General features: G+C 41.2%; 1 protein-coding gene across 12 annotated transcripts in view; it reads right to left on the bottom strand.

Moving 5' to 3' along the window:
* The window catches only part of syne1a (spectrin repeat containing, nuclear envelope 1a), a 139,239-nt gene that overhangs the window by 95,256 nt on the left and 18,415 nt on the right, over window positions 1-25,568 (bottom strand). For 8 of the 12 annotated variants that reach the window (XM_061754107.1, XM_061754112.1, XM_061754108.1 and 5 more), the window contains exons 3-33: window positions 20,572-20,667; window positions 19,977-20,060; window positions 18,063-18,083; window positions 17,626-17,718; window positions 16,400-16,581; window positions 15,708-15,904; window positions 15,075-15,202; window positions 13,808-13,861; window positions 12,917-13,024; window positions 12,155-12,292; window positions 11,842-12,000; window positions 11,654-11,766; window positions 10,866-11,034; window positions 10,685-10,781; window positions 9,809-10,014; window positions 9,319-9,483; window positions 8,138-8,290; window positions 7,678-7,821; window positions 7,060-7,230; window positions 6,823-6,981; window positions 6,479-6,643; window positions 5,572-5,706; window positions 4,282-4,443; window positions 3,994-4,202; window positions 3,424-3,520; window positions 2,736-2,900; window positions 2,498-2,665; window positions 1,494-1,658; window positions 1,023-1,163; window positions 782-942; window positions 378-534 (exon numbers count right to left, since the gene is read on the bottom strand). In XM_061754107.1, coding sequence (XP_061610091.1) covers window positions 378-534; window positions 782-942; window positions 1,023-1,163; window positions 1,494-1,658; window positions 2,498-2,665; window positions 2,736-2,900; window positions 3,424-3,520; window positions 3,994-4,202; window positions 4,282-4,443; window positions 5,572-5,706; window positions 6,479-6,643; window positions 6,823-6,981; window positions 7,060-7,230; window positions 7,678-7,821; window positions 8,138-8,290; window positions 9,319-9,483; window positions 9,809-10,014; window positions 10,685-10,781; window positions 10,866-11,034; window positions 11,654-11,766; window positions 11,842-12,000; window positions 12,155-12,292; window positions 12,917-13,024; window positions 13,808-13,861; window positions 15,075-15,202; window positions 15,708-15,904; window positions 16,400-16,581; window positions 17,626-17,718; window positions 18,063-18,083; window positions 19,977-20,060; window positions 20,572-20,667 — 4,362 coding nt within the window. The remainder of the gene's footprint in view (window positions 1-377; window positions 535-781; window positions 943-1,022; window positions 1,164-1,493; window positions 1,659-2,497; window positions 2,666-2,735; window positions 2,901-3,423; window positions 3,521-3,993; window positions 4,203-4,281; window positions 4,444-5,571; window positions 5,707-6,478; window positions 6,644-6,822; window positions 6,982-7,059; window positions 7,231-7,677; window positions 7,822-8,137; window positions 8,291-9,318; window positions 9,484-9,808; window positions 10,015-10,684; window positions 10,782-10,865; window positions 11,035-11,653; window positions 11,767-11,841; window positions 12,001-12,154; window positions 12,293-12,916; window positions 13,025-13,807; window positions 13,862-15,074; window positions 15,203-15,707; window positions 15,905-16,399; window positions 16,582-17,625; window positions 17,719-18,062; window positions 18,084-19,976; window positions 20,061-20,571; window positions 20,668-25,568) is intronic. The other 4 variants (XM_061754104.1, XM_061754115.1, XM_061754114.1 and 1 more) reach the window with 2 other exon arrangements.

Raw genomic sequence — 25,568 nt, 5'->3', positions numbered from 1 at the left:
ATTGACAAGGTTATTACATGGAGATGAATTATTACATTTCCTTTACTAATATCAATTTATATCCTGTCACGACTGACCCCATTTTCCACGGTGGTTACATTAAATGTAATCTCGTTCCTCACTAGAGCAGCTGATGTCAGCTGGTGCATTACATTATTAATAAGAACTGGTCAGACATTATTCATAATTTTGCCTCCAGATTTCTTTGTACTGGTTTTGTATACATGGGACATAAATCAAAATGTTTATTTGAGTGTGAATGGTTGTTTGTCTGTAGGTGCCCGGTGATTGGGTGGGAAACAGTCATCATGTACCCCACCGCTAGCCCAAAGTCAACTGGGATAGTCTCCAGTTTACCTGTAGAATAGTTTACACACCTCTACAGTGCCAATGTGTTTGTCCAAGTTATCTGTGGGTGAGGTGAGCTTGATGGCATCCAGTGCACTCTGGTTTTCATTGATCCATGCAGAGAACATCACCGATTGGTCGTTGAAGCGCTCCCACGACGAGCACGTCCTCTCCAGCTGGGCAACACTAGAAGCAAATAGAAAACTCAGATCCATAATACTTTACATGAATACAATGAGGCGTCTTCCGAACTATGTTTGTAAAAGAAGAATGCCTTAAGTGGGGTTCCACAAAGAATGTAAAAAATTGTATATTTATAAATATATATATTATATATATATTATAAACAACCATATTCTACATCCTCAATGAAACTCAACAGAGAAATCCACTTGTATTCTGCAGGAATGAGCATAGTGTAATAATGACGAACTTCTTGTTGAGGTGGTTTTGAAGCTGCTTGACTGCTTCCCTGGTGGACTGGGCCTGATGTAGAACAGCAATTTGATTCTTAGGACCAAGCTGAAGATCCGCTGCCTCCTCCAGGAGGGTGTCTGCTCTCACGCAACAGTCCTCAAGCTTTATATACAGCTCCTTCAATCAATCAAAAAACACTATCAGAAGAGAAATACTGAGCATAGTCAATGTAATCATATTTAGTCAGAGACACACACCTTGGTGTGGTCCAGTTCACTCCTTAGGCTGTCCAGACTGTTGAATATAAGCTCTTTATGCAGCTCAATTGTAATGTCACTGATAAACACCTGAAGTCTTTCCCACTCGGTTTCAAAGTTCCGCCAGGAGCTCAAAGTGGCCTGGAGAACAAGTGGCGATGTCAACGTGTCGACTAGTAGACTAGTAATATGAACCCCTAGCAGGCAGCGTTCGTTATTCCACAATATAATAAAATAGCTAGTTATTCACTTGTATGGTATGATAATGTGAGCTCTCCATTTACGTATGAATGCTACTCTCCCAGATTCAAATATGCTTTGACACTGTCTAAACTGCATTAACAAACCGCACAACAATCAATGGGTGATTAAGCTTTGATGTGGACCCATCGATGATCCAAGCTGGGGATATGCGGAAAGATTAGTAGCACAAATGACCACGCTTGAGGAAAACCCAGATGCGTAGACTACCTGCAGGCCGTGCTCCTTGGCGCTGATCTGGAGGTCCGCTTCTCGGACACGTTCCTCCAGCTCGTGCACAGAGTGACTCAGCGCCTCTCCGGTATGGAGCTGCTGCGAGTGGGAGACCAAAAGATCTGCCTCCCTTCTAAGAGCCTGGAGTTGTTTTAGGTGTTGCTGTAATGCATTAACAACAAGATCTAAGTTATTTTTGCCTACACATGAAAATAAAAAGGTGCCACTTTATAATAACTGTACAATTTATAGTGGTTTACAAATGTTTAAAAAAATTTTCAGTGCTAAAAAAAAAAAAGACTTGAAAAAAAGTGGTATGAGCCTGCTTGCCAAATGGTGACCCCATATTTTGCCCTGTTTTGTGTAGTTTTTAGTAACACGTAAATGGTATTTCTCACACTTGGGTTTTGTATGGTATCAGCTTGTCAGACTTACCTGAAAAGACAACTATAAAAAGGTGGCAATTGCTTGATCCCGCCAAATAGTGAGACTCATTGACATGTACAACTAATTGCTGTGATTTATTTAAAGCTGATCTGATTATTGATTTAAATGTTTACTATGCTATCTGGGAGGAGGACAGAAACCCTTACTTACTGTACCCTCCACATTGATCACTATGAAATATTAATAATATTCTACACCATATTTTTATTAAAGACTTGTATAGACTGGTTTAATACTGTATTCTTTTTGTTTTTGAAATTACATAAACACATTGTGGACTTTACTGGAACAGTGAATTTCTATTTCCATCTCTCATCTAGCCAGTTATCGATCTAAAAAAATATTGTTAAATTCATACCTTTCTGTGTCAAGTATGCGGGCAAGTAAGGGATTGCAGAATAAAGGCAAATAAAGGTGATCGTTACATGTAAAAAGTAATGCAAGTGTACTTCATGAACTGGCCAGTTAAGTGTTCAATCTATGGTGTTTCAAATGATTAAAGACAGAAGAGCATCAGTTTTAACTCTTATTTTGTTAAGATTCTGCAGGCACACCTGATGAATAAGGAATAGTTCCTGGGCTTCGCACAGGTCCTCCGCATCCAGGATCCTACTGATCTGCTCTCCGGCTTCCTTCCCAGCTCTCAAGACCTCCTCCAGTGCGCCGCGCACCTCCTCCCGGAGCTCTTCGAACTGGAATGCACCTGAGCCCTCGCCACTTCCCTGTGAGGGAATAATGCAAGGGGGTCAGACCGAAGTAGATTTGGAGAATGTCGTAAAAATCTGTCAATACCTGGCAAAGTGAGGACAACAGCTCCTTAAAGTCGGCTGAGAGTTTGATGAGAGCGCTTCGCTGTCTTTGTGTGTCCGCTTCAGAGCTCACATCAGTCAGGCTCGAGAGACGACTCTTAAGCCACAAGAGGCTCTCTTCTGGGGCGTCTCCTGCTTTTCGCAATGCCTAATATTAAAATAGTAAAAAGAAAGAGCTGGTCAATCAACAACAAAGCCCAAGACGTGTACAAAAAACTACTTTGTGGCCACAAAATACTACCACAATTTGTGGCCACTAAATAGGCATAACATGTACATTGTCAACTCTTTCCCCTCATTCATTTTGCAGCCACGAAATAGCTGTATACTCGGCTAGCTGGGTAAACACATGGAATGCACTTTATCGGTAAGGTGGCGGTCCAAAGCTTCAAAATTGAGAGTGATTGTATGATTACATTTTATTTAAGTCTGTGGAAGAACTACAAAAGCATAGCATTGCAAGGAATGATTTGGTCGCTTTGCCGGCGAAGGTGGAACCTTAAGGACAATGCCGTTGCTAGCTGAGGTGCACTCCATTTGCTTACCCAAACATCCAAATTGTTATGGGGAATGATAATAATCCCACAATAAACATTATACCTATTTTGTGGCCACAGATTAGTATTCCGTGCACAGGTTATATTTATATTATGGCCAGCATGCTTGCTCACTTGCACAGCAGCATCAACTTGCTCCTGGCCGGAGGTTCTTGCCATCTCCTTTAGGTGCCTCCTCTGAGATGAGAGCCAGTCAGAAAGCTCACAAAATCTGCAAGAAGAAAAAATAACTTTTACAGCCCATTCTGTGTGGAGAACCAGTGGTGGGGAGTAATTAAGTACAAATACTATTTTACTGTACTTACGTAGACTTGAGTAGTTACAATTTACTTTTGACACAAATACTTTCAACTTCTTTGTCAAAATAGACCTGTTACTTTTTCAACCTCCGCGGATGACGACACAATGGAAAAAAGACGTAACTAGAGACAGGTAAAGTCAACCATGGAAGATCTTGATTGATTGATTGATTGATTGATTGAGATATTGGGGACTTATAAGGTGGAAAAAAATACTTTTAGTTTTACTTAAGTGAGTGAGTGGAAACAGTACAGTCATTTTTAAACAAGTATCTGTACTGAAGAGCACACTGTTAGTACTTTTGCCTTCTCTGTGGAGAACCTAACGGAATTCAGAAGAAAAACAAAAAAATCAATCAAAAAAATAAAATAAATAAATGCAGACCTATCATTCCATTCTTTCCACTTATCAGGATGCTGCGCCAGTCCGACGCCGGTGCTCCTGATGTGCTCTGCGACGTCCTCCACAGCCTTCCTGGTGGAATCTAGCCTTCGATAAGCGGCGTCGTTGTCTGGCAACTTGTGACAGAGGTCCTCCATGTTCCTAATCTGCTTCTCGCACACAGCCAGAGGTTTGCGTTCCCAGAAGAACGTCTGCAGATAAGAGCGAGGTGAGCGTTGCTGAACACAGGAATTGTTTTTCCGGCTGTTTTATTACTGCTCGAGGCCTCACTCTGTGCTCTTTGATCACATCTTCGCTGATGGGGGAGTCAGAAAAGATGTGTAGTTCTCTGTCCAGTTCTGCTCTGCACTCTTGGAGGACGGCATCGACTCGACTCTGCTCCACCTCTACCTTCAGACGCAGCAGGTGAAATGGTACCTCGCCCTGGATGTCCTGTGACACAGCATAAAACTGTTTGCAGGAGAGGGTTGATGTTTTGACTAACATAACCACTTAATTACACACAAATTATATTAGCAGCAGTGCTTAAATTTAACCATTCTCCCTTTACAATAATAAAGTCACTTTTGATCCCCAACCAAGTATAACTTTAACAATTTACAAATTCATAATTGAAGGACTGAAGTGCATCGTACTAAAAGGAGTTTGTTATACAAACCCCTTTCAGTATGATACAGTGCACGCCACTCCAAACTACAAAAAAAGATAATATGACTAAATATTATTGTTTTTAATTCTATGTCTTTGTAACTTATCATTTTATTTTTTATTCAATAAATGACTTAAGATATCTTCAGTATTGTCTCTTATTTTATTGTGCAAGTGTACCTACTGCAGTAAAAAAATAATATTAAGATATTTATTTGTTTATGTTGTGTGTATTATTTATTAAAACCAACAGTCATTTTATTAATCTGCTAATATTTAATTTTATTATTTTCTTTTCATGTATTAATTTACTTAAATTATCTTTGTGTGAACTTTGGCTCTTACTATATTGTACAGGCATAAACAATTGTAAATAATATTTGTAAATATTATTTTGGATATTTTCATTGTTGTAATTCTTAATTTGACAGTTTTATTTTCATGTATAAATGTCCCTAAATTATCTTTGTGTGTGAATATCAGCTCATTAGGTTGTACAGGCACATAAATATTACTAGTACACTACATACACACTACATATTCTTTTTGATATTCTTGGAATTGTATCGATTAATTTTGTATGTATTACTTTCTCAAATTATATTTGGGGATATAAATAGTATAATGTGGGAAGAATTATGCACTACTTTCTATTTGGACTACATACTGCCGCAAAAATGCTATGCTTAAAATGTTTGGGTTAATGCATTCAAGTAACCCAAAAAAATAATGGGAAAGTCAATTTTCTAGTAATTTATATATAGATTCCCACTACATTCCCATGTGAGCAGGCACACAGTAAAGACAACGGGGAAGGCCCTCTTGGTTAAGTTAATGAAGTGTCTGCTATGTGTCCCCGGAATTGAATTTGAGTCACTAATTAGAGTGGGAAAGCATGAAAAACCCCTTGACCTTCCAGTGTTTGTGCAGCCTGCGGATTGTTTCTTGCAGCCCCTGTTGCTCCTCTTCTGGTAGGATGTCAGTCAGCTCGTCACACGCCTTCAGGAAGACGCTCAGCACCCGCTGGTCCAGCTGGCTGAAAAAATCCTGTAAAACAAAAGTTAAAAAAGCTGGAGTTGGGAGCACAGCAAGTTAAAAAGAAAAGCCAGAAAGGCAGTGATGTGGCGATGATGTCAAGGCATCGTCTCAAAGTGGCTTCTGAAGCGTCCAATCAGATGGCTCTGATGTCATTGCTCGGGTGCATATTTAGTAGTGGGGATTGTGGGACCAACCGAAAGTCAAAACATTGACTATATACTACTATTTGGCATTAATCCAACCATTTTCTACAGCACTTTTCTTCATTAGGGTAGCAGCAACTGATATACTGTAAAGTGGTGCCTTCAGATATGAGTCTAATTCCTTCCGTGACCCAGCTTTTTGCTTGATTGTTTTGCTTCAATTCAATGTAAATTGTGTTGCTCCTTCTGGTGTGCGCGCTTAGAGTTTGCGCAACTCGACTCAACCTGGTTTAGCCGTAATATAAATCATTTGTCGCAAAAGATAAAGAATATATGACTGTTAGCATTGTTATAGTGTGTGTACAAATGTTGCTCCACCATTTGTATTCAAATATCAGTTGTTTTTAGGGTTATGCTGACACACAGATGCTATTTGTTAGCCCGTCTGTGGCATTTATTAGTATTAAGCTAAACAGACTTCCGTCGTAAGGAAAAGCTATGTGTCGGAGTACCCGGAGAAAATCCATACAGGCACGGAGAGAACATGCGAACCCCAAACCTCAGAACTGTGAGGCAGACATGCTCACCACTCCCTCACCGTGCTGGCATTCACATATAATTCTTTGACGTGATCTCACCGTGTGCTTCTTCAGTAACTCCTCGGCGACCCCCGTCTCTCCCAAGCAGTCCTGCGCTCTCTTCAGCACTCTCTCCAGATCCTGTCTGGACTCCTCGAACCTCCTCCTCAGACAGTTGTTGGCCTCTTCGCGCCTCCTCCACTCCCCGACCTCCTTTAGCAGAGCCTGAAAGGAGGGAGAGACAAAGAGGCAGTCATGAGCATGTATTTTTGTTTTGTTTTTTTAATTAACGAGGCATGAGAGTCTCATCGCTGGGACCTCCTGGGTGCGTTTGATCGTCTTGTAATCTCTTTAAGAGCATTGCATGCTGTGTGAGGATGTGTACACGCATTGAGAATTCTAACCTGCGCCGAGCCTTGTACTTCAGCCACTGTCTTCCGCAGCAGGCCGGTGTCCAAGTTTTGAAGCACCTTGCTGTTGGAGAGCGCCCTCTGCACCGTGTGGTGGTTCCTCTCGATCACCGCCAGACACCGTTTGCAACTCTGCTGCTGGTTCAACAATTCCTGAGGATATTGGGGAAAGAGTTGACAATGGGATTTCATCTTTCCACCGCTTTTAGTTGAACTTATCATCATACCAACCTGCCACTTGTGTCTGTGCAGGGTTGGGCTCAGTGTATCTGCGTCTCTGGCAGTAATACGACTGGCCCGCTCCAGGGCTTGATAAAAGACAGAGATGTGTTTCTCCATCTCCTCCAGCAAAGGTAGAAGGGCGTGACATTCCCTCACTAAGGTGGGACAGAGCTCTCTCACCTGGAAACACAATCGTTCAGGCCAGAGAAGAAAGGAAATGGAATAAGTAAGAGGATCCTCAAACACAGAGGTTGGCAAACCTTTGTGCTTAAGGACTGCATTTGTTTTTAAAAACTCATTCGTGTATGAGGTAAAAAAACAAAAAAAGTCAATGTGTAGTTATGGAAATCATTTTTCTTTTAGTTAAAAATAATTGTATTATAATTTATCAATACAATAAATAAAAAATGTTTGAGTAAAACATGCCATTGCCCCCCTAAAGTTAGTTAAAACATTTTTTTTCTTCCATTCATTTCTCTCATCAATCAATTTATCCATTTTTAAATGAGACATTTGAATTAAAAGATGGCAAAATGAATGCAACAAATATTACAGGACTCATTCTTGATCGTGTAAATCCTCGGTGGGAATGGAGGAGGGTGTACGTGGCTCTGCTTTAATACCTACCTGGCTCAACTGACTTTTAGCGGTCGTCATGGCCGCGATGACCCTGGCGGCCTCGTCGTGCGGCGCGTCTTTGGCGAGGAGCTGAGCGCTGCGGCCGGCCAGCTTGTACTGCGTCTCCATGGCGACAACCTTTTGCTTGGTATTCTGAAATGAGAGGTTAAGGGGTCATGTTATTCGACATTCAAACATGACGCGAGCCTGTCAGACATCAAATAAAAGCATAAAGAGTCTGTGCAATACAGGTGTATATGGACACAAGTATTGAGACACCTGAAGTTTGTCTGTGGAATTATTTCTGTGGTGTTGATTAAAGATTTGCTTCTTTCCACATTAAACAAAAACATGAATGTTGGATTCATGGAAGACTCTAAAATGCCCATAGGTATGAATGGATGCATGGATGAATGGATGAGTGTTGATTAAGATTAATGTGTGACAGTCAGAGTTTTGTTTTTCTCACCTCCACATCTTGCAAAAAAGATCGTACACCGAGGAAAGACACTTGCACACGAGCGCTGAGCCTGGCCTCTGCTGTATCCAAAAGTTCTGTCAAAGTCGACCTTGTCTTCAGATGGTCTTTTCGCCACTTTTCCAACTCATCGACTTGGGTGTGCTACAATAAAAGAGACAATAAATGGGATTAGGACCTAAAGCGTAGGACGGACTAGGGGTTTATCTATTTTCTATACTTTTCCACTTTTTTGGGTCACGGGTGAGCTGAAGACTACCGCAACTGACTTTGGAGCAAGAGAGTAGAGGGTGTGGCCTACCTCTCACCCAAAGACAGTTTGGGTAGGTAAGAGGTGCAACAATCAGTTGATTAATCGACAACTATTTTGATCATCCATTAATTGTTTAGAGACTTTAAGTTAAAAAACCCTCGGAATTTCAGCCTCTCAACAGTAAATATTCTCTGATTTCTATAGTTCTCCATGAAAGCAGACTGATTATCTTTGTGTTTAATCAAAATAAGACATTTGAGAATTATCGCCTTTTACTTTGGAAAACAATGATCAACATTTTTGCCGATGTTCTGACATATTACGTACCAAACCAGAAACAGAATCATAATCAATGGTTGTGCATTTTCTGCTCTGTCACTTTTAAATTATGTCCTGTTTTTGAATGAAGGGGTGGAAATTAAATGTTTTTTATCTGATTCATCGGTTAATCAGAAAAGAAAAAAAGCAAACTTTTTCAAATCAAAGCAAATTATTAAAATAATTGTTTACTATAGATCCTGCTATAGAAAATGGATGTAAAGATGGAATTCATTTAATTACATTTAAGTTTACTGTTACAGGTTTACATGTGATTTTACATAGAGTTTCCAACTTTGAAAATACAGTAGAGTGAACCGTCGTTTTTGCAGGGGTTAGGGACCGGAAAAAAAATTCGAACCCCAAAAATTCTTTATTAAGCGGGGATGTACTGCCAATCATATTTTTTTATGAAAGGTTAGAAAAAGAAAAGTAAAAATATATTTTTTTTAAAATTGAAAAATACATTTTTAAAAAATCAGCAACTAGGTGAATCTGCAGGTGACGAACTGCGAATATGTGGGGTCCACTGTTCACAAAATTTTGCAACCTTATGTAATTTATGTACAATCATTTCAGTTTCAACCTTTTTTGTGGCTACCTGTTTGACCTTAAGGAAAAGCTCTCTCCAACGTCCATTGAGAAGAAGTAGCTGCTGCTTGAGATCAAACGACACAGTCTCGTCACACGTCTCGATAAGAAAGTTCCCTGCGTCGTTCATGGCGGCATGCTGATCCATCCAGTGGCTGAGATTCCTGAAGAACTCCTAGAAAGAGAGTGGGGGAGACAGGCGATTAGAGAAACAAAGAGAGAGCAAAAAAAAAAAAGCCTACGATTTAGAGAAAGAAGCAGACATGAAAATTAAGGGACACAAAGAAAGACACAATGGTGGAAAAATGACAGCTCATCAAAAAAGAGACAAAGCAGCGGATTTAAATGACGAAACAAACCTAGCGTAATTAGCTGCCTAATCCACATTGCCATGGCGATGCAATAAATGGAATATCCGCAGTGCGTGTATCAATGAGTTCATGTCATACTTTCGTTTTGACTGATCCTAAGACTCCACGCGTGGCCTGGACTCTGTGTACCTGCTTTGTATTTTCCGGCTGTCTCTGGGCTCCCTCCGCGTCCTCCAGCCAAGCCTGGAAAGAGGTCACTGTGGAGGTGTAGCGGTCCCAGTTAGACAGCACCTCCTCCAGCATGCTCCTGACGCTGCGTACTTCCATTGACAGGCTCCTCCAATGGGACGCCACGTCCCGCACGAGGCGGGTGACCCCCGTCTCGCCCTCGTCAGCTGGGCGGAGGAAATGACAAGTTTAACAATAGTTACAACAGTCATGTGAACCTCTCTTGGAAAAAAGTAATATTGGTTGCCATGCAGTCTGATACAGATTTTAATTGATGAGTCGGTTTGGTGACATGGTGGCGCACATCAAAGCATCAAAGCACTAAAGTATTGGTCCAAAAAATTCAATCATTAGCGATAATGCCTCTAGACAATGCACTGGCCCATACAGGTTCCGGGGTGGCTGCACCTCATTTGTGGGGTCTACCAGTGAATACTCAGGTGTCATCCTTTCTCGCTCTAGTTGACATTTTCAGCTCTAGCATTGCCTAAAGCCGACACAAACCCTTAAAACGTAATAACGAAACCAGCACGCTCGCTGCGTTTTTGCGCCCGGAGACCCGCAGAAATAGAGCAGCGTCCCCAAACTAGCAAATGGGGCCGTATTCCCCACTGAGCGGGTGGAGGAAGCTCATTTAGCTGTATTGCCTGAAGACGTGGAAGCAGACAAAGCTGCTGTTGATGACAAGTCGGGGCGTACATTTGGTGAATATATTGTAAATCATAGCACATTTCAAGAAATACACCATACATACGGTGAAGGTTCAGAACTTAACCACTGGTGAGGGGGGCCCTGTAATGATCATTTTATACCATGAAAATTAAAACACTTCCTCACCTGAGCTGTCAGCGCTGATGTAATCCTCTCCAGCACTTTTCAATGACTGGTACAAAATCTTGTAATTTTCAAAGAAATACCGCTTCTCCACAAAAACCTAGTGGAGACGGATACAATCATAGTTTGTAAATCCCGACCTTTAACAAAAGGGGATGGATAAAACAATCCATTTAGAGCTTACAACATAATCACGTAGCATCTGCTCCACACACTCTTGTCGGCCGTATTGGACGATCCATGATTTGAGCTGGGACTCCGCTTCCGTGAGAAAGGTCTCCATGTGGTGTTTGTGCTTCAGGAATTCCATCTTAGCCAGCTGGACGCTGCAAGTTGTGGAGATGAAATTCAACCTAGCAAGGAGCGATATGGTAAATTGAATTCTTAATTGCTTGTGTACAAACAAATGGGTCTCAGGACTGCCTGCCCACCCATCGAGTGTGAAATTCAACAACCAAGTAAATATTTTGATATCGGCCTATTTCTAAAAATACCTGTGAGCAAGCAGTTCTGAACTTCTGTGCTACTGTGACGTAATTAACACAACAAGCACCGCCACATCGAGTTTCTCCACTCATGACATAATCAGTTAGGCTAGGTGAAGCTCCAGAGCCACTTTCAAGTTATTACACTTTCTGAAACGCATCATGAAAAGGAACCACGATGCAGAAACACACACACACACCCCCCATGGATGTGATGCCCTTGCAATCATGGCAAAGCCAAGGTAAGTAAAGCTGCATAGAGTTTTGTTGAACACCCTGATTAGCATTAGCTAACTTCCTTAGCTTCTGATAAGCAGTACTTGCCAAATTCTTTGTTCTTGATGTGGTTGTGGAATATTCGTGTTTAGTGTTTGACGAAAGCATGTCACAGATGTTATTAAAATACATGGGAGCTATTTCAAATTTTGAAAAAAAAAATACAAAATATGTCTCCATTAATGGAATATACACTACTTGTCTTCCAAACCTTTCGGCCATGTCTTGTAGGTGTTCTGGTGGCACGGGGACACCATCGATACTTCTGTCCTTATGGACCCTCTGAAAGACCTGCTGGTGAGCCTCAAGGCTCTTCAACACGTCCTGTTAAGTCAATGAACACTGTCAAACTAGCGCTACTAAGCCGTTTCTGTGCAGAGTTTCTCGGTGTAGGTCAACCTCGTGTCGTTCCGAGGCTTTGCCGCCGATTGCCTCGTCATCGTCTTGTTGTGCGGAAACATCTTGTCGCAGGGCTCCTTCGGTGTGGTGCAGCCAGGCCCCCAGCGCATCCAAAGGAGCAGGAAGGGACGTGTCCAGCAGCAGATGCCAATCCAGGAGCTAAAACACAACATGATAAATACCAATGCGAAAAATGCTATACAAAACGGACCAATGGATGGATGGTGCAGGTTTACATCATGTCAAATATTAAGGCTTTCTACAAGACTTCACAGTAGAAGTCATAGATGATTTTTCATGTGTATTTCCTCACCCTGTTGGAGACCCTTTCCCAAGCTTGCTTGACGAGAGCCTGATCTACTGTCAGCATTCCGTCCTTCTGCATGGACTTTAAAGAATCGTCCACTTGCTTCTTCTGCATCTCCAGCTGCACACGCAGACTCTTGAACAACTACACAGTATACATAAGCATGTTGTTGTTTCTTGAGATACTATGTTAAAAAATACCAAGGAGCACAACACTGCATAGGAAAAAAAAAAAACGGTACTTTTTTTTCTTAAATAAAGTCAAAAGATAAAGGTAGTTTAGGAGAATAAGGTTGTTAAAGAAAGTGAATAGGGTTATAATATTACAAGAATACATTGGTAATATTCAGAGAAAGGAGTGGTGACTTTATGAGACTTAAGTAAATATGTTTTCTTTGGGTGTGGCCCTAATCCTATTTTGAACAAAAGTATAAATAGATACTCTATGCCCCTCTAAAGACATCATAATAAGTGCTTTTTTATGGGTCCCTCTTATCAGGCTTTTATACAAACCTGTGGTTAATTGCCTGTGACTAGCCCCCTGATTAGCAGGCTCGAATACACAGTGAATGGGGATAGCCCACACACTGTTGAAAACAGAACTTATCCACAGGCTTGGCACAATAAGCCAGACAGACTGAAAATATGATGTGGCTGTCGTCTGAGTCCCTCAGTGTAATGCCACTGCAGATTAAGCTAATAATGGGAGTGTCTGTGGCCACTGTGCCCACTCCAAACTACACGCACACACAAGAGTGTACACTCTAACCTGGTACTGTAGAGCTAGATTGGGCTCAGTCTCCTGGGCGTGCAGCACATCTCTCTCCAGCTGGTCCAGCCACATTTTAAACTCCCTCAGGCTCTTTCGCTGCTCTCTCTACAGGAGGTAGACACAGGGGGGTGAAAGATGAGTGCGAATATGGATATGGAAATTGGGGAAAAGCGGAGAAATGAAAAGCAGACAAAGACCAGGGGGGCCGTGCAGCAAGGACAGGAGGGGGGAAAAGGACAAAGTTGATGGATTGATGAGAGGATGGAGGAGGAAAAGGGTGAAGAGGGTGAGAGAGGTGCTGTTAAAAGTGCATTGCTAATCCTGCGTGGTTTTCTGTTGGACAAAATGTCAAAACAGTCACAGCTGCCAGAAACATTCTGCTTAAACAGCCTACTTTGTCTCAGATCCCCGACCAGCATTTCATTGGATTTCAAGTCACCATGACGATAATACTCTCAGTCTATTCAGCCTTATCACTTCTTCCTGTGGGAAGCCCAGTCTCAAACTTGATTCTTAATGACAGCTTAATACACGGATATAGATGAAGCTAATCCTAGAATTAATATCTTTATTTTGTCCGGAATATTACTCGGTTATTGCTCATATCAAAACAATGCCAACAAAAAATACAATGCAAAAAGCTGAAGCAGTAGCAGTTGGCACGAGCTCACCATCAGATGCATAGATTGCCAACGCCAGGGGCTTTCATTGTCATGCTAATGGATCCAAGAGGTAACATTAACACAAAGTGTAATATGACATCTTGTCATATTGGACTCAAAACTCATAAAACCCGCAGGCTTTTTATGGTCTGACATCAGGTAAGATTGCGTTTGATATTAAGCTTGGTAGTGGGAAAGATGAATGATGACTTCAACTGCCTCCTACCTCCAACATTTCCTCGATATCACGAGGAGCGAGGCCATGCTGCGGGACAGACGCCTGCACGACAAGCAACAAGACAAGGACAGCGGTCACCACACGAGCGAGACACGAAGCGACACAGATGCGGAGACACGTGCGAAGACAAGACGTCAACATAAGACAGCCCAATGGTAGAAATATATTTTTGGGATTTATCAGCAAACAGGTACAAGCATTATATCTGAGAAGCGTGCGTTCAAGAGATTTTACTAGGATTTTGTACAAAATGTCTTTAGTAGAAAACGGACACTCGGTTATTTGAATTTTTTAGAATTATTATTATTTTCCATTACGTGGCCAATTTCACCCATGTGTTACTTGAGAAGTTTTTTTTTCCCATCATATGATCTAATTCACAATGTTTCTGTCCAACCATAGCTGTTTTATGGTAGTGTGTGTGAAAGTGATGACAATAACTTGAGAACAAATGTAGTAACTCTCTTGAACCCTCAACCGTCTGAGAAGTGTTGTGAAACTCTGCCTTTTCCCTCACTCTGCGGGGGCTGTGTGCCATTATGTCACCTCAAAATCAAAAGTCTGGATGTTGTTTAGACAATCACCAGTGAAAGTAGTTAGGTCAGATACATTTGGCAAAGCCTGCTTTGTTAATAATGAATAGCTGTAATGCTTTGGTGCAGAAGGAAACTGGTAAGCCACAAAGGTGTGTGCTGATTTGTTGCAGCCTCTTAAACTGCTTAGTCAGCTCAATTTTAAAACACAAGTCAATCATTACAGTAGCACCACTGACTGGCCAGATGTTACTCAAAATTGGGCCATGTATGTCATTAGTAGCATTACGTGCAATAGTAAGCTCGCACACACAAAAAGAAGAAAATGATAAACTGTAGATACAGATGCGAAGGCAGGGAGATGCTTGTTTGGATTCTTGTGAATTTTCATTTTTTAAATTTCAGGCCGAATTCCGACTTCTTTGAAAGCGAAATGTTAAGAGGTTTCATTTCATTTCGTGAAAAACGTTCAGTACGATTTACTGCTAAATTCTCATTGGAACACACTGATCAGTTGACAACTGACCATCACGCCACACAATATTGCTGCTAACACAAAAAAAGCCACACAATTGCATAGAGACTAAAACAAGCAGAGTTAAATGTTCATTATACATTTAGGCTTTAAATGAAGAACTTCACCGCTAATGTGATTTGGTTACATTTGGTGGCTAAGACAAGGTGTGCGAAGAGAAAAGGAGAGCAATGTGACAGCTGCTTACCTCCTCATCGTCTTCTTCTTCTGCCGCTCGTCCCTCTGAGGCGCCGCGCTCTCGGTCAGGATGATGCTTCAGGAACTGGGCCACGTACGTCATGACGGATTTCTCGTCAGGCTTGTCCACATCCACGTCTGACAAATGACCGCCGGGGGATCGTAATCAGACATCAAGCGGATATGAAATCAACCTTCAGCGCTTCGGAGCCAAATTGTCTTTGGACTATTTTCCACTGTCGCAAATGCTACCATTTGATGGACCTCAATTACTCTGATGTCAGGCTTGATTAGTGAGCGTCTATTCTGGAGAGCTGGCATGAGGGGGCACAGATGGTTGGGCACCATGACCGCTAATATGATGTTGTAGCTGACACCCATAATTGTACTTTTGTGTTCATGTAACAATTGATTTTTCATTCATTCCTTCATTCATATATGGAGGAAAGGGGAGAAGGTGAGGGAACCCAATTCAATTAACTTTAAATCTAAGGCTGGGGGGTTAAAAGATTTTCACGATTAATGATTTTTTGTGTGGAATAAAAACTTGAGATTTTAATTCAAAGCGATATCACGCAGTGCTAACTTAACCAAAGAAAAATAGGGAATTCCAAGTTTGAGGGATCAAGGAAATGTAACTTACCCTCAGGTTCAAGAAGTTGTGCTATTCCCAACTGTGTTTCAGCTAGCAGAAAAGCTTCTTGCAGATTTTCTCGGTTGGAGCGTCTTCTTGAACGTTCCACGTCTACTAGATTGGGCCGAAGGGCGTGGATGATGCCAAGGAACGCTAAACCTGTCCGCCAGCTGGGACCGAAGTCTTTCACCTCGATTCCTAAACGCCTAGGAAAGAAAGGACACAATTCAGTTGAAATGCAAAAGAGAGGTTATCAAATTTTGAATTAGACCAAAATTTGGGGAAAAATACAACTCTACAATTACATAATTTCTCAAAACCTTAGTTCTGGTGAGTACCAAAGGATTAATTAATTGTTTGGCTTTTTCGTAACACTTATTGGCAGCCTCAACATGGCGTTTAAAGAGAAGAATTGCATTCAAAGCAGTAAAACTCCAGTGTCACCATATGCGTCGTTAAAGGCAGACTTAAAGGCTTTCTTTTAACATTTTACAGAGACATTTTTACATAAATTAGAATGTTAAAAAAATACAATCTATGACGCAAATCCAATTCACATTAGGGCTTGATCATTATTGTTTTTACGTTTTACTTGTAACCGTTGTTTCTTAGAATGCCTGTTCAGCTAATAAAGGAAATATAATAGCAACCGTTTCCCGTTCTACATGGAGCCAAAGTGGAAGCTCCTGCAGAGTACATACTTCGTGGCTGTCTGTTGGACCCATTTGAGCAGGGCCTTCCGAGCGCCGCCCTGCACGGGGGCCAGGGGCTTCTTCTTGACGGGTGGGCTGGCAGTCTCGGTGCTGCTGGCGGAGCCGTTCAGCGAGGAGGAGCTGTCCGACGGGGCCTGGATTGCTGGGAGACTGAAGGTCAGTTCCTCAATCTGCAGGGGCAAGGAGAAAAAAAATCGAATTGCTCCTGGATTTCAGTATTTACCCCAACAAAAGATTCAGCTCTTATTCAGAACCATTAGGACCTTCCCCCCCCCGCATCGTCTTCACTCACTGGACTATTGATGTTTTTGTACCTTTTACCCTTGGATCCAAACGCTGGATTATTTGCCCTGCATCCGAGGGATTATAATTGAGAAGATTTCTCGCTTTTTGGCCCCTTTTCAGAGTTACATAGGGACCATTGCCTGCCTTTTTCCATCTACGGGACTCTTCGTTCTATTTTGTGAGTTTTTAAATTGAATTGTTAATGATCTTAACTGTCATGTGGTATTACTTGGCAGCACAGTGGTGTAGTGATTATCAAATCTGTACACCGGGTTATTTCCACATTAAAAACAAAAAAACAAAAAAACATGCATGTTAGGTTCATTGGAACCTGAATTGTCCGTAGTTGTGATCGTGAGTGCGAATGGTTGTGTTTCTATATGTGCCCTGTGACCTATTTCTGGCCAGTCGATGCGTTTACTATGGAAAAGCTCACACGTTTTGTACCACATCTCCTTACCGCTGTCTTTAAAAAAACCTCTCCTTAACTCCACTAGTGCAATACACGTTGAAACAAGAGGTTTATAGCCTTCTGACGTAGAGCGGGTCCAAAAACCTGAGTAAGAACATCAATATGCCATCAGTATTTGACAGCATTTCCTTATTTTGTATTTTTCAATATGCTCGTGGCTACATACATATTGTGCTCGTGCTGTGAAGAGAGTGAAGTGTTTCTTATTAAGCTCTTGTTGATGCGTGCATGTGTAAAAACACCGGCGGTGGCGACTGCTCGCTTCCAGTGTGGACGCAGTGCAAAAATTGATTTCCCAAGCTTAAGTCTCCGCTCTGTTCAGCTTGATTAGCATTTTTTGCTGTCTTGAAAAATATGCAGGGTGCTTACGTCTATAAAAAAAAGCCTTAATTTACTGTCAACAGCACACTGTCGGTTCTTATTTTCCACATGGATTGACAGTGTAGAAAAATATTACCTGGAAATAGAGGATAATGGTCCACACCAAACCCAAGACGATTGATGGTCGACCATCGGCGATATCTGTGGAGTTGATGTTCACCAGCTTGATCTGTGTCAAAATATACACAAAATTGGAATATATTCATGCTGCATGTTACTACCATGACAGAAGCCCACTTATTGACGGCACAAACACATTTATAGACACTATAACATGGACCAGGAGTGAAAGCTGTAGCTATCGGTTTGATGGGATTTAGTTACTGTAGTTGGTTGGTTAGTTAGCTTTTGTGGGGTGGTGTGCCGTGAGGTTTTTCTAATGTAAAATGTGCCTTTTCTCAACTAAGGTATTGGGAAACATTGTCGTAGTGGATGCACATATGTTTGACCCTGACCCCCATGTCCATCAAGTGCACAAAAAGTGTAAAAGCAAAACAAATAGTCCGTACTGACCGGTGATCCCCTGTAGGCAGACTAGAAGGCAGATAAAGAAATAAAAACAGACATGAGAGACAATTTAGAGGCACTCAAGATGTGTTTCATGAAATATGGACTCCTTGTTGAGCATGTGATGGCAGGGCGGCGTTATCATGAGTCGTTTGAGACCCCTGGGAGGGTGCTGCATGTCGTGATATTTCGTGATACATTTTCCACATCTTCACACAGAGCGTATTACCGAGGCACAGCAGCACATTAGGTGACTGTTTGGTAATAGGAAACACTTCAACTAGGTGAAGATGGAAGGTATAGAGTTGGGGGCAGGCGAGGGCAATCTTGAGTACTAGAAGGGGGTCAAGTGTGGCGATCCTGATAAGTAAAGCATGATTTCATGTTGTGAAAACCCAGTGGTTATTTGGGTAGCAGTGTGATAAGCTCACACCAACAGGCTAGTAATTCAGTAGAAAGTGGTACAAAACGTTAAGCCCTATTTGACTTGTTGGTACTTGCGAAGAGGATCTTCATAACATTCATTTATGAATAATGAAAAAAAAAAAAAACTATAAATAACATCCCCAAAATAGGTTACTTACTACTACTCCTACTTACTATTAATCATAATGCATGACTTTTCATACAAAATGGTATAACAATTTCCACACACACATATTATATTATATTAAATTTTCCACTAATGTCCCTATAAAATTCATCAATAATATATGAATATTCAAGACAAAAGATATTATATATTTACAAAAGTTTTACCATAATTCCTTTTCTTTATTTCATTTTGCATTGATTAGTGAGGAAATAGGTTGAAGACATCGATAACATTTAAATATTTAATCCAAAACATGTAATAAAAAGAATAAAATGACATACTAATAATGTATGTATAATAATCAATATTTGAAGCAGGTTTAGCTATTTTGATCATTTAAAAAAGCAATACATTTATCAGGTGAAGTGGGAAAATCATGATTGGCTACAGAAAGTAATCAGTAATATGTAAATATTCGATGTGGATTTGATATAAAAGGGTGTGGACATCTTTGCAAAACGGTTCATGAAATGTTATGTATTATGCATTTCAATGAGTGTTATGACACACTTACACACACAGACACACACAGATATATAAAGCGTTTGCCACGCTAAGGCTGAACGTAAATACAGTCTAGACATACATCGGATTTACACGTACGTAATGTGTGTTTACATTTAATTTGAAACTTCTGATTTACACACACACACACCGACACATAAGGAGCCTGCTGATGTCTCATCTCCAGCTTGCAGATTACTGGTGTAGGATTTATGGTTTAACCCTGTCACACTTGGGGAAGAGGGGAAATCAATGTCCTCACAGACGCCTGCTCATGGCTTTATTTCGATATCCAAGGACGAGGCGGGAGGGCTTGCGGGGGATTCCTTGAATGTGTGTGACTGATCTTACTGAAGGGGCAGTTTACTTAAGTGGTTTGTAATTAGTTTATGTAATTGTGCACATGACACCGGCAAGCAGATTGGAGAAGATGAAAATGGTTGAGGACTAAAAGCAGAATAGTTTTAAAAATGCTTTTTCACATGGTCTCTCGAAATCGCAGATTTTCACCGATGGCAGGTTGGTTCACAACCTAGCCCCCGCGACAAATAGGGATTCACTGTGTAGCGTTCTTTAGACTGTTACGATATAAATTTGTTTCCCGAACAAGTCGAATCTTATGTGAGCAGCAGAGTCAGCATGAACACAAAGTCTGACTGTATCGACTGATGATTTCAGCAGGTGGAGATATAAAGAAAGAGGGGGGAGGAGGTTACAGGTCAAGATTATTTTCGACGTTTGCACCCACAAGGCAGCAGCGGTGCACCGAGAAGAAGAAGAAAAAGAAGAACTAAGATAAAAAGAAGAGCCCGATCTCCTACCTTCCTGCCCTGGAGGAAGTTGAGAGCGGTGCCGATGTTTGCAACCCAGTGGATCCTCTTTAACTTCCTGCCCTGCTCACATGGCTACAGGGGAGACGAAGACAACAATGGGTAGAAAAGACAACAGGGGGAAGGAGAACAAGAAAAACAGTGGGTAAACAGTACCATTAAAGAGAGGGGGTTTTTAAAGTTGTAGTAAAACATCCTCATGAGAAAGAGAACATAAACGAGTGAGCGCTTAAAAGATCAAATCAGCTCCAGTCCAATCAGAACTGCACACATACGCAGGATGATCAATAGAATGTAGATCACTTGGACTTTAGGCAATATTGACATAACCAAGTAACAAAAGCTATTTGTGTGTGTGTGTGTGTGTATCTTTTCCAAACTCTTATCTGTCCTTGTGAATCTGCCGGTTTCTATTTATTTAAACATCCTAATAAGAGCCGATCAATGCGCATTTCCATGCGGAAGCGGTGAATGCTGCGCGTTCACATGCGCTTCACCAGCTCCTTAAAGATTAACTGATTGGCAACCACGTTAACACACACACTCAACTAAATGATGGATTTCAAGTCAAATGCATGAGCCTCACCAATTTTTGTCCAGAGAGGACCTCCAGCAGGGCGAGCAGCTTCACACCGTCCTTGATATCCTCAAACAGATTGGTCACGACCAGAGGCGGAATATGCTGTCAAGACAAAGAAACATAACAATGAGTCAGAGAGGAACCGTGGTTTTTGTATACCCTAGTTTTTGTACAATTTGGTTTTCAACAAATTTCTTTTCATCTAAATTTTCTCCTAGTTTTTGTAGGAAAAAAAAAATAAAACACATTTTCCAGAATCAATGTGCATTCATCCAAAGCACTGTGTAAAAAGGGTTCAACAGACGGCAAGGTGTATTCCACAACGCAAGCTTCTATTAACAACTCAAGGCAATAACCCTCCCCGTCTGCTAGGCAACACTTGGGTAACAAATCCTGTCAAAAATCAGACGTTCAAAGTAAAAGCATGCAGTATAATAACAGTTTCACCACATTTTCCTTGGCTACATGGTGGCTTATTTAGCGGTTGCATTCGATAAATAAGCAGAAAATAGTTTGAGTCCACAAGGCAGCAGGAAGCTCGATTTCAGCTCCGAAGGGCTTTCAGAAAGTACATAAAACTCTGAACAAAAGCTGTTTTTTTAAGGCTAATATGCCGGATGAGTGGTAAAAAGTCCAACCACTACATTAGAAGACATTCATTTCAACAGGAAATCCTCCTACAAATGTACTTGGAAATCATTTTTTCTTCCCCAATGTGGCGTATGTGTGTGATAAGTAGAGCCAGTGAGGGGCTCAGCGGGCTCTGAGTGGGGTCTTCAAATCCTAAAATATGCTGATGATGTCAAACCGGATCCCCTTCTCATTGACTCCCTCGCTAACCTCGCAGACTGGGGAGGAAAAAAATCCACATATCTCTGTTTTTCGCCGACGCCACATCAAGGATTTCTCTTAGAGTACAGTCACATGCAGGGGGGGAGTGCTTTGGGGGGTGGGGGGTGAGGCTCAGACGAGCCAACCATTCACAGGGAGATTAGCCAGGGAAAGGACTGAGCGAGAAAGAGGAGAGGAAAGACGTGTGCGTGCGTGCCCATCAAGTGGATGTGCAAGAGGGGTATAATTGAGCAGGAAAAAAAGAGCGGCAGCGAGACAGATGAGAGAGGACAGAGTGGGGGGAAAAAAATGACACCTCAAACCTCACATGTGCTAAAAAATTAATTAGTCCAACACAGTTAAGGCTTTTTTTTCTTCTAATGTCATTTCATGGCTTTGGTTATTAAAATACACAGAAAAGCATGTGTGTCTCCTCCGAAAAGACACCACAGAAGTAGAAAGGGTGAAATCACCCCCGTGGGCTAATTGAAGTTCAATTTACTTTTTTGTGCTTGGTGATCCTGAGGCTAATGAGGGTATTTGGGGATAATTACAAAAATAAGAAGCAATATCCATTTCCATTGCTGAGCCATGTGAGCTAAGAAGAAGAAGAAAAAAATAAATAAATCAAGGGTCTTAATGAGCTAATTACACATGAGTGTCTGGTGCCATAATTGATTGTGTGCGGACGGGCAAGGGGACGTGCATGTCTCTTGACTACGGGTTCTTGTTTGATTCCCCTGAAACACTCCACTCGGAGGATTCTCAAAGATCAACAGTGGTGAGATGTAGGGAATCAAAACATAATAATAATCTAAAGTAACCTAATGTGGACATTGATAGGGCAGGGAACTGTATTTGGTATCTTAAAATTCAGTCCCTCCCAGTTGAAGTTCACTGTCAAACTAAACAAGTTTTGTATTTAAAGAAATCACATAAAATCACTTAGCTGCTAGTTTAATGTGAACACATTATGGGAGACACCATAGATGGGCTAACCAATAGCATCAATGTCCAGGTGTTATAACCTTTTAAGCAACGGCTACTTGAACCACTACACCATCAGTGACTGTTAGAAGTATTTCTACTAATTACAGTACATTTTATTCTGTGCCTAATCTGACTACTTTTTCTGACTGTCCCATTCATATCATATTTTGGCAAAATTTCAAAGTAGTGAGTTAGTTTCTTAGTAATATTTCTCTACTAATTATAGTGCATAAAAATATCCATATATTTGTTTTCTCCATTGAGATGAGATGACTGCAGGTTCTAACAAAGAATTGGCTGAATGTATGCATCATTACTACTATTTGGGCCTAAATCTGAGGGGCACCCTGTGGGGATGCGCACCTCTGCCAAGGCCAATTATAATGGGTTCTTGGACCAGGTAGTTGTTGTTTTTGCATTTTTTTTTTTTTTTTTGCATAATCTTGCTTTACACCTCCACACATGTGAACCTCCAGCAGAACAAAAAAGTATAAAACAATACCAAAAAAAGGCATACAATAGCTGGAGAATGGTGGATGGTACCACTCAAAGATACTGTATTAATGACCTTGAGACTTTACTTTGACAACTTCAGAACAAACCTATTCCTTTCTGGACATGGAAATGTCACCTTCCCGTAATTAGTCCTGTGGGTTACATTAGTGGAGCTTGTACCTTGAGGAACAGAAATGGACTCCCACTGTACCTAACGAGGCTGGTGCTTGCTTAAACGCGTATATTTGCGAGGCTAATTAAACACCATAACCCCAAGCCCCCACGCCCAAACACTTTCCAGATAGGGAGCTTCACTTGGCTGTGTAATCTGAGAGAACACTTTAATGTATTGAAGCTGTTTACCCAGGAAACGCCTGAGTGACGAAGAGACCTCTGCCGCTCGCACCGGCCACTCGGTAATTAAGCTTTAACCGTCTCAGAGGGGATTTGCCAGAACGCAAACTTGGAAGCCCACTCGTTGGATTCTCTCCCCCACACCCTCCCCAAATGTCACTCCGGGGCCATGCAGAGGGCTGCTTAATACTTGAAACTTGGATGAAAAGCGAAAAAAATTTACAATAAAAAATGAAATTTCTATGGATGTATTTATTAATATAAACTACATTATGCAGTGCAGTGGGGCCTTGCGATACGAGTATAATTCCATGACCACTCACATAACTTAAAACACTTCTTAAATCTTAAATCATCTTTTTCCCATTGATATGAATGGAAATGCCATTAATATGTTCCATCCCCCCCAAAAAAAAATATTTTTGCAATGCGTTTATAATAAGAAAAACAACACTCTATAGTATATACATAAAAACAGAGTAATGACAAAATTAGATATAATGTAAAAAATAAATAAATAAATAATTAAACAGCTTTTCTTCACAGAGGATATAATATATGCCTTTGAGTAATAAGTATTGTGACAATATCTGCCTACATTTGTTGCTCAACTCTCGTTATAACACAGCGACACCGATGCTATTCGTTAGCCCATCTATATTTGTTAGCATTAGGCAAAACAGACTTTAATATGGCAGAGCTATGTGGTTGTTTTAAATACACGTCATTCTCTTTGTTTTATGTTTAGTTTGACAGTAAACTTCAACTGGGAGACAATAAACAACTTGAAGTCTCTCTCTCTTTCTCTCTCTCTCTCTCTTTATTTTTTTAAATTCACTATCTGCCAGACTGCTGCTTGTTGTGAATTGAGTTGAATTTACTGGCAAGCGTACCTAATAATGTGACCTGTGAGTGTCTTAACTTAATCTGGTGAACTGCAAAGTGTAATAAGACTCATTAATCATCTTTGTGAATTTGTGGTTCTCACACACTGAGAGGTCTTTTGTTATACCTGTGGAGCTGGAAAAAAAAAAGGGAGGTGGAAGGGGGACTCACCTAACGATTAATCACATAGCTTTAGGCGCTGAATTAAAGACCTGTGATAACTGGTAGCGGCATAATCATCTGCATAGCCAAGGGCATGATCTATCCCTCAGAGATCCGAGTTAAACCAACTGTTAAAGCTCCTCTGTCTCTCTCATTGTGCATACTTTTCTTCTACTCAAATACTTTTACAACTAAATGACGTTTCCAGGAACTTTCTAGGGGGGCGGGGGGAATGCATCTCCTCATTATAAGACCTCCATTGACCTTCTCTTGCTGCTCGTCGGGGTTTTTTATGAAATTGTTCATGAGCAATCAGTATTTCCATGGTTACACCAGGAGAGAGCAACCAATGTAATCAACCAGTGAGGGAGACATATGCTTTGGATGCAACTGTGATTGATGCCAGCCACAACATTAGGTACATTAGGTGCCTGAGAGACACTGTTATGTGACAGTGACAAATGGTGTCAGAAGTGGGATGGCTAGCATGACACGCCCACTTGGAAGGACTCTTGGTGCAGGTACCCTGCAGGTATATGATGAGGAAATTAAACATTCATGTGGTTTCACAGTCAATACGGCCCTCTGAGGGGAACCATACCAACAACGTGGCCAACAACAACGACTTTGACACTCGTGGTTGGCTGTACCAAAAATAGCATGTTCCAGACTCCCGAGACTTGTGTTTTGTATTCCTCAGTTAACACTGCCGCCATACCTCTCTATCTATCTCTCTGCGCTGCGTGCTCTATGCACAAAACACAATAGATTTAACCATAATGACATGGCCACCACGTCAATGCCCCCCATTCAACATGGCTGCCACATAGGCACTTCTTTTGGAATTGGAACTAGTCATACTGTATATCTGTCACCCGGAAATACGTCAGTCCCATCTTCTGCCTGCACTCCGCCACAGCACCAGCACACAACAGTGGTCAATTCTGGAGTTTGTCAACGCAGTTTAAGTGACAAATGGAAACTATTTTTGGATACTTTGTTCAGTCCCGACAGTCCGTTTTATCCGATATTTGTTACAACGGAGTCCGTTTTATTCCACTGTACACAAAATGGATGGATGGATGGATCAACCTCGATGGAGGTCTGTACTTTTCTGCGTTCAGCTCTTGTGCAGGTATGCCTATTGTTGTGGATGGTCTATTGTCTATTGATTGCACATTATTGGTAATTACAGGGCATGCTTTTTGTTTTGTTTTTTGCACCACACTTTCTAATCTGTCAACTAAAACCACCATACGCCTCTGTATGTGTAAAGTCCATGAGAC

The sequence above is a fragment of the Phyllopteryx taeniolatus genome, chromosome 18, assembly GCF_024500385.1.
Source record: "Phyllopteryx taeniolatus isolate TA_2022b chromosome 18, UOR_Ptae_1.2, whole genome shotgun sequence".
Lineage (NCBI taxonomy): Eukaryota > Metazoa > Chordata > Actinopteri > Syngnathiformes > Syngnathidae > Phyllopteryx > Phyllopteryx taeniolatus.
This window is presented reverse-complemented; position numbering and strand designations above follow the sequence as displayed.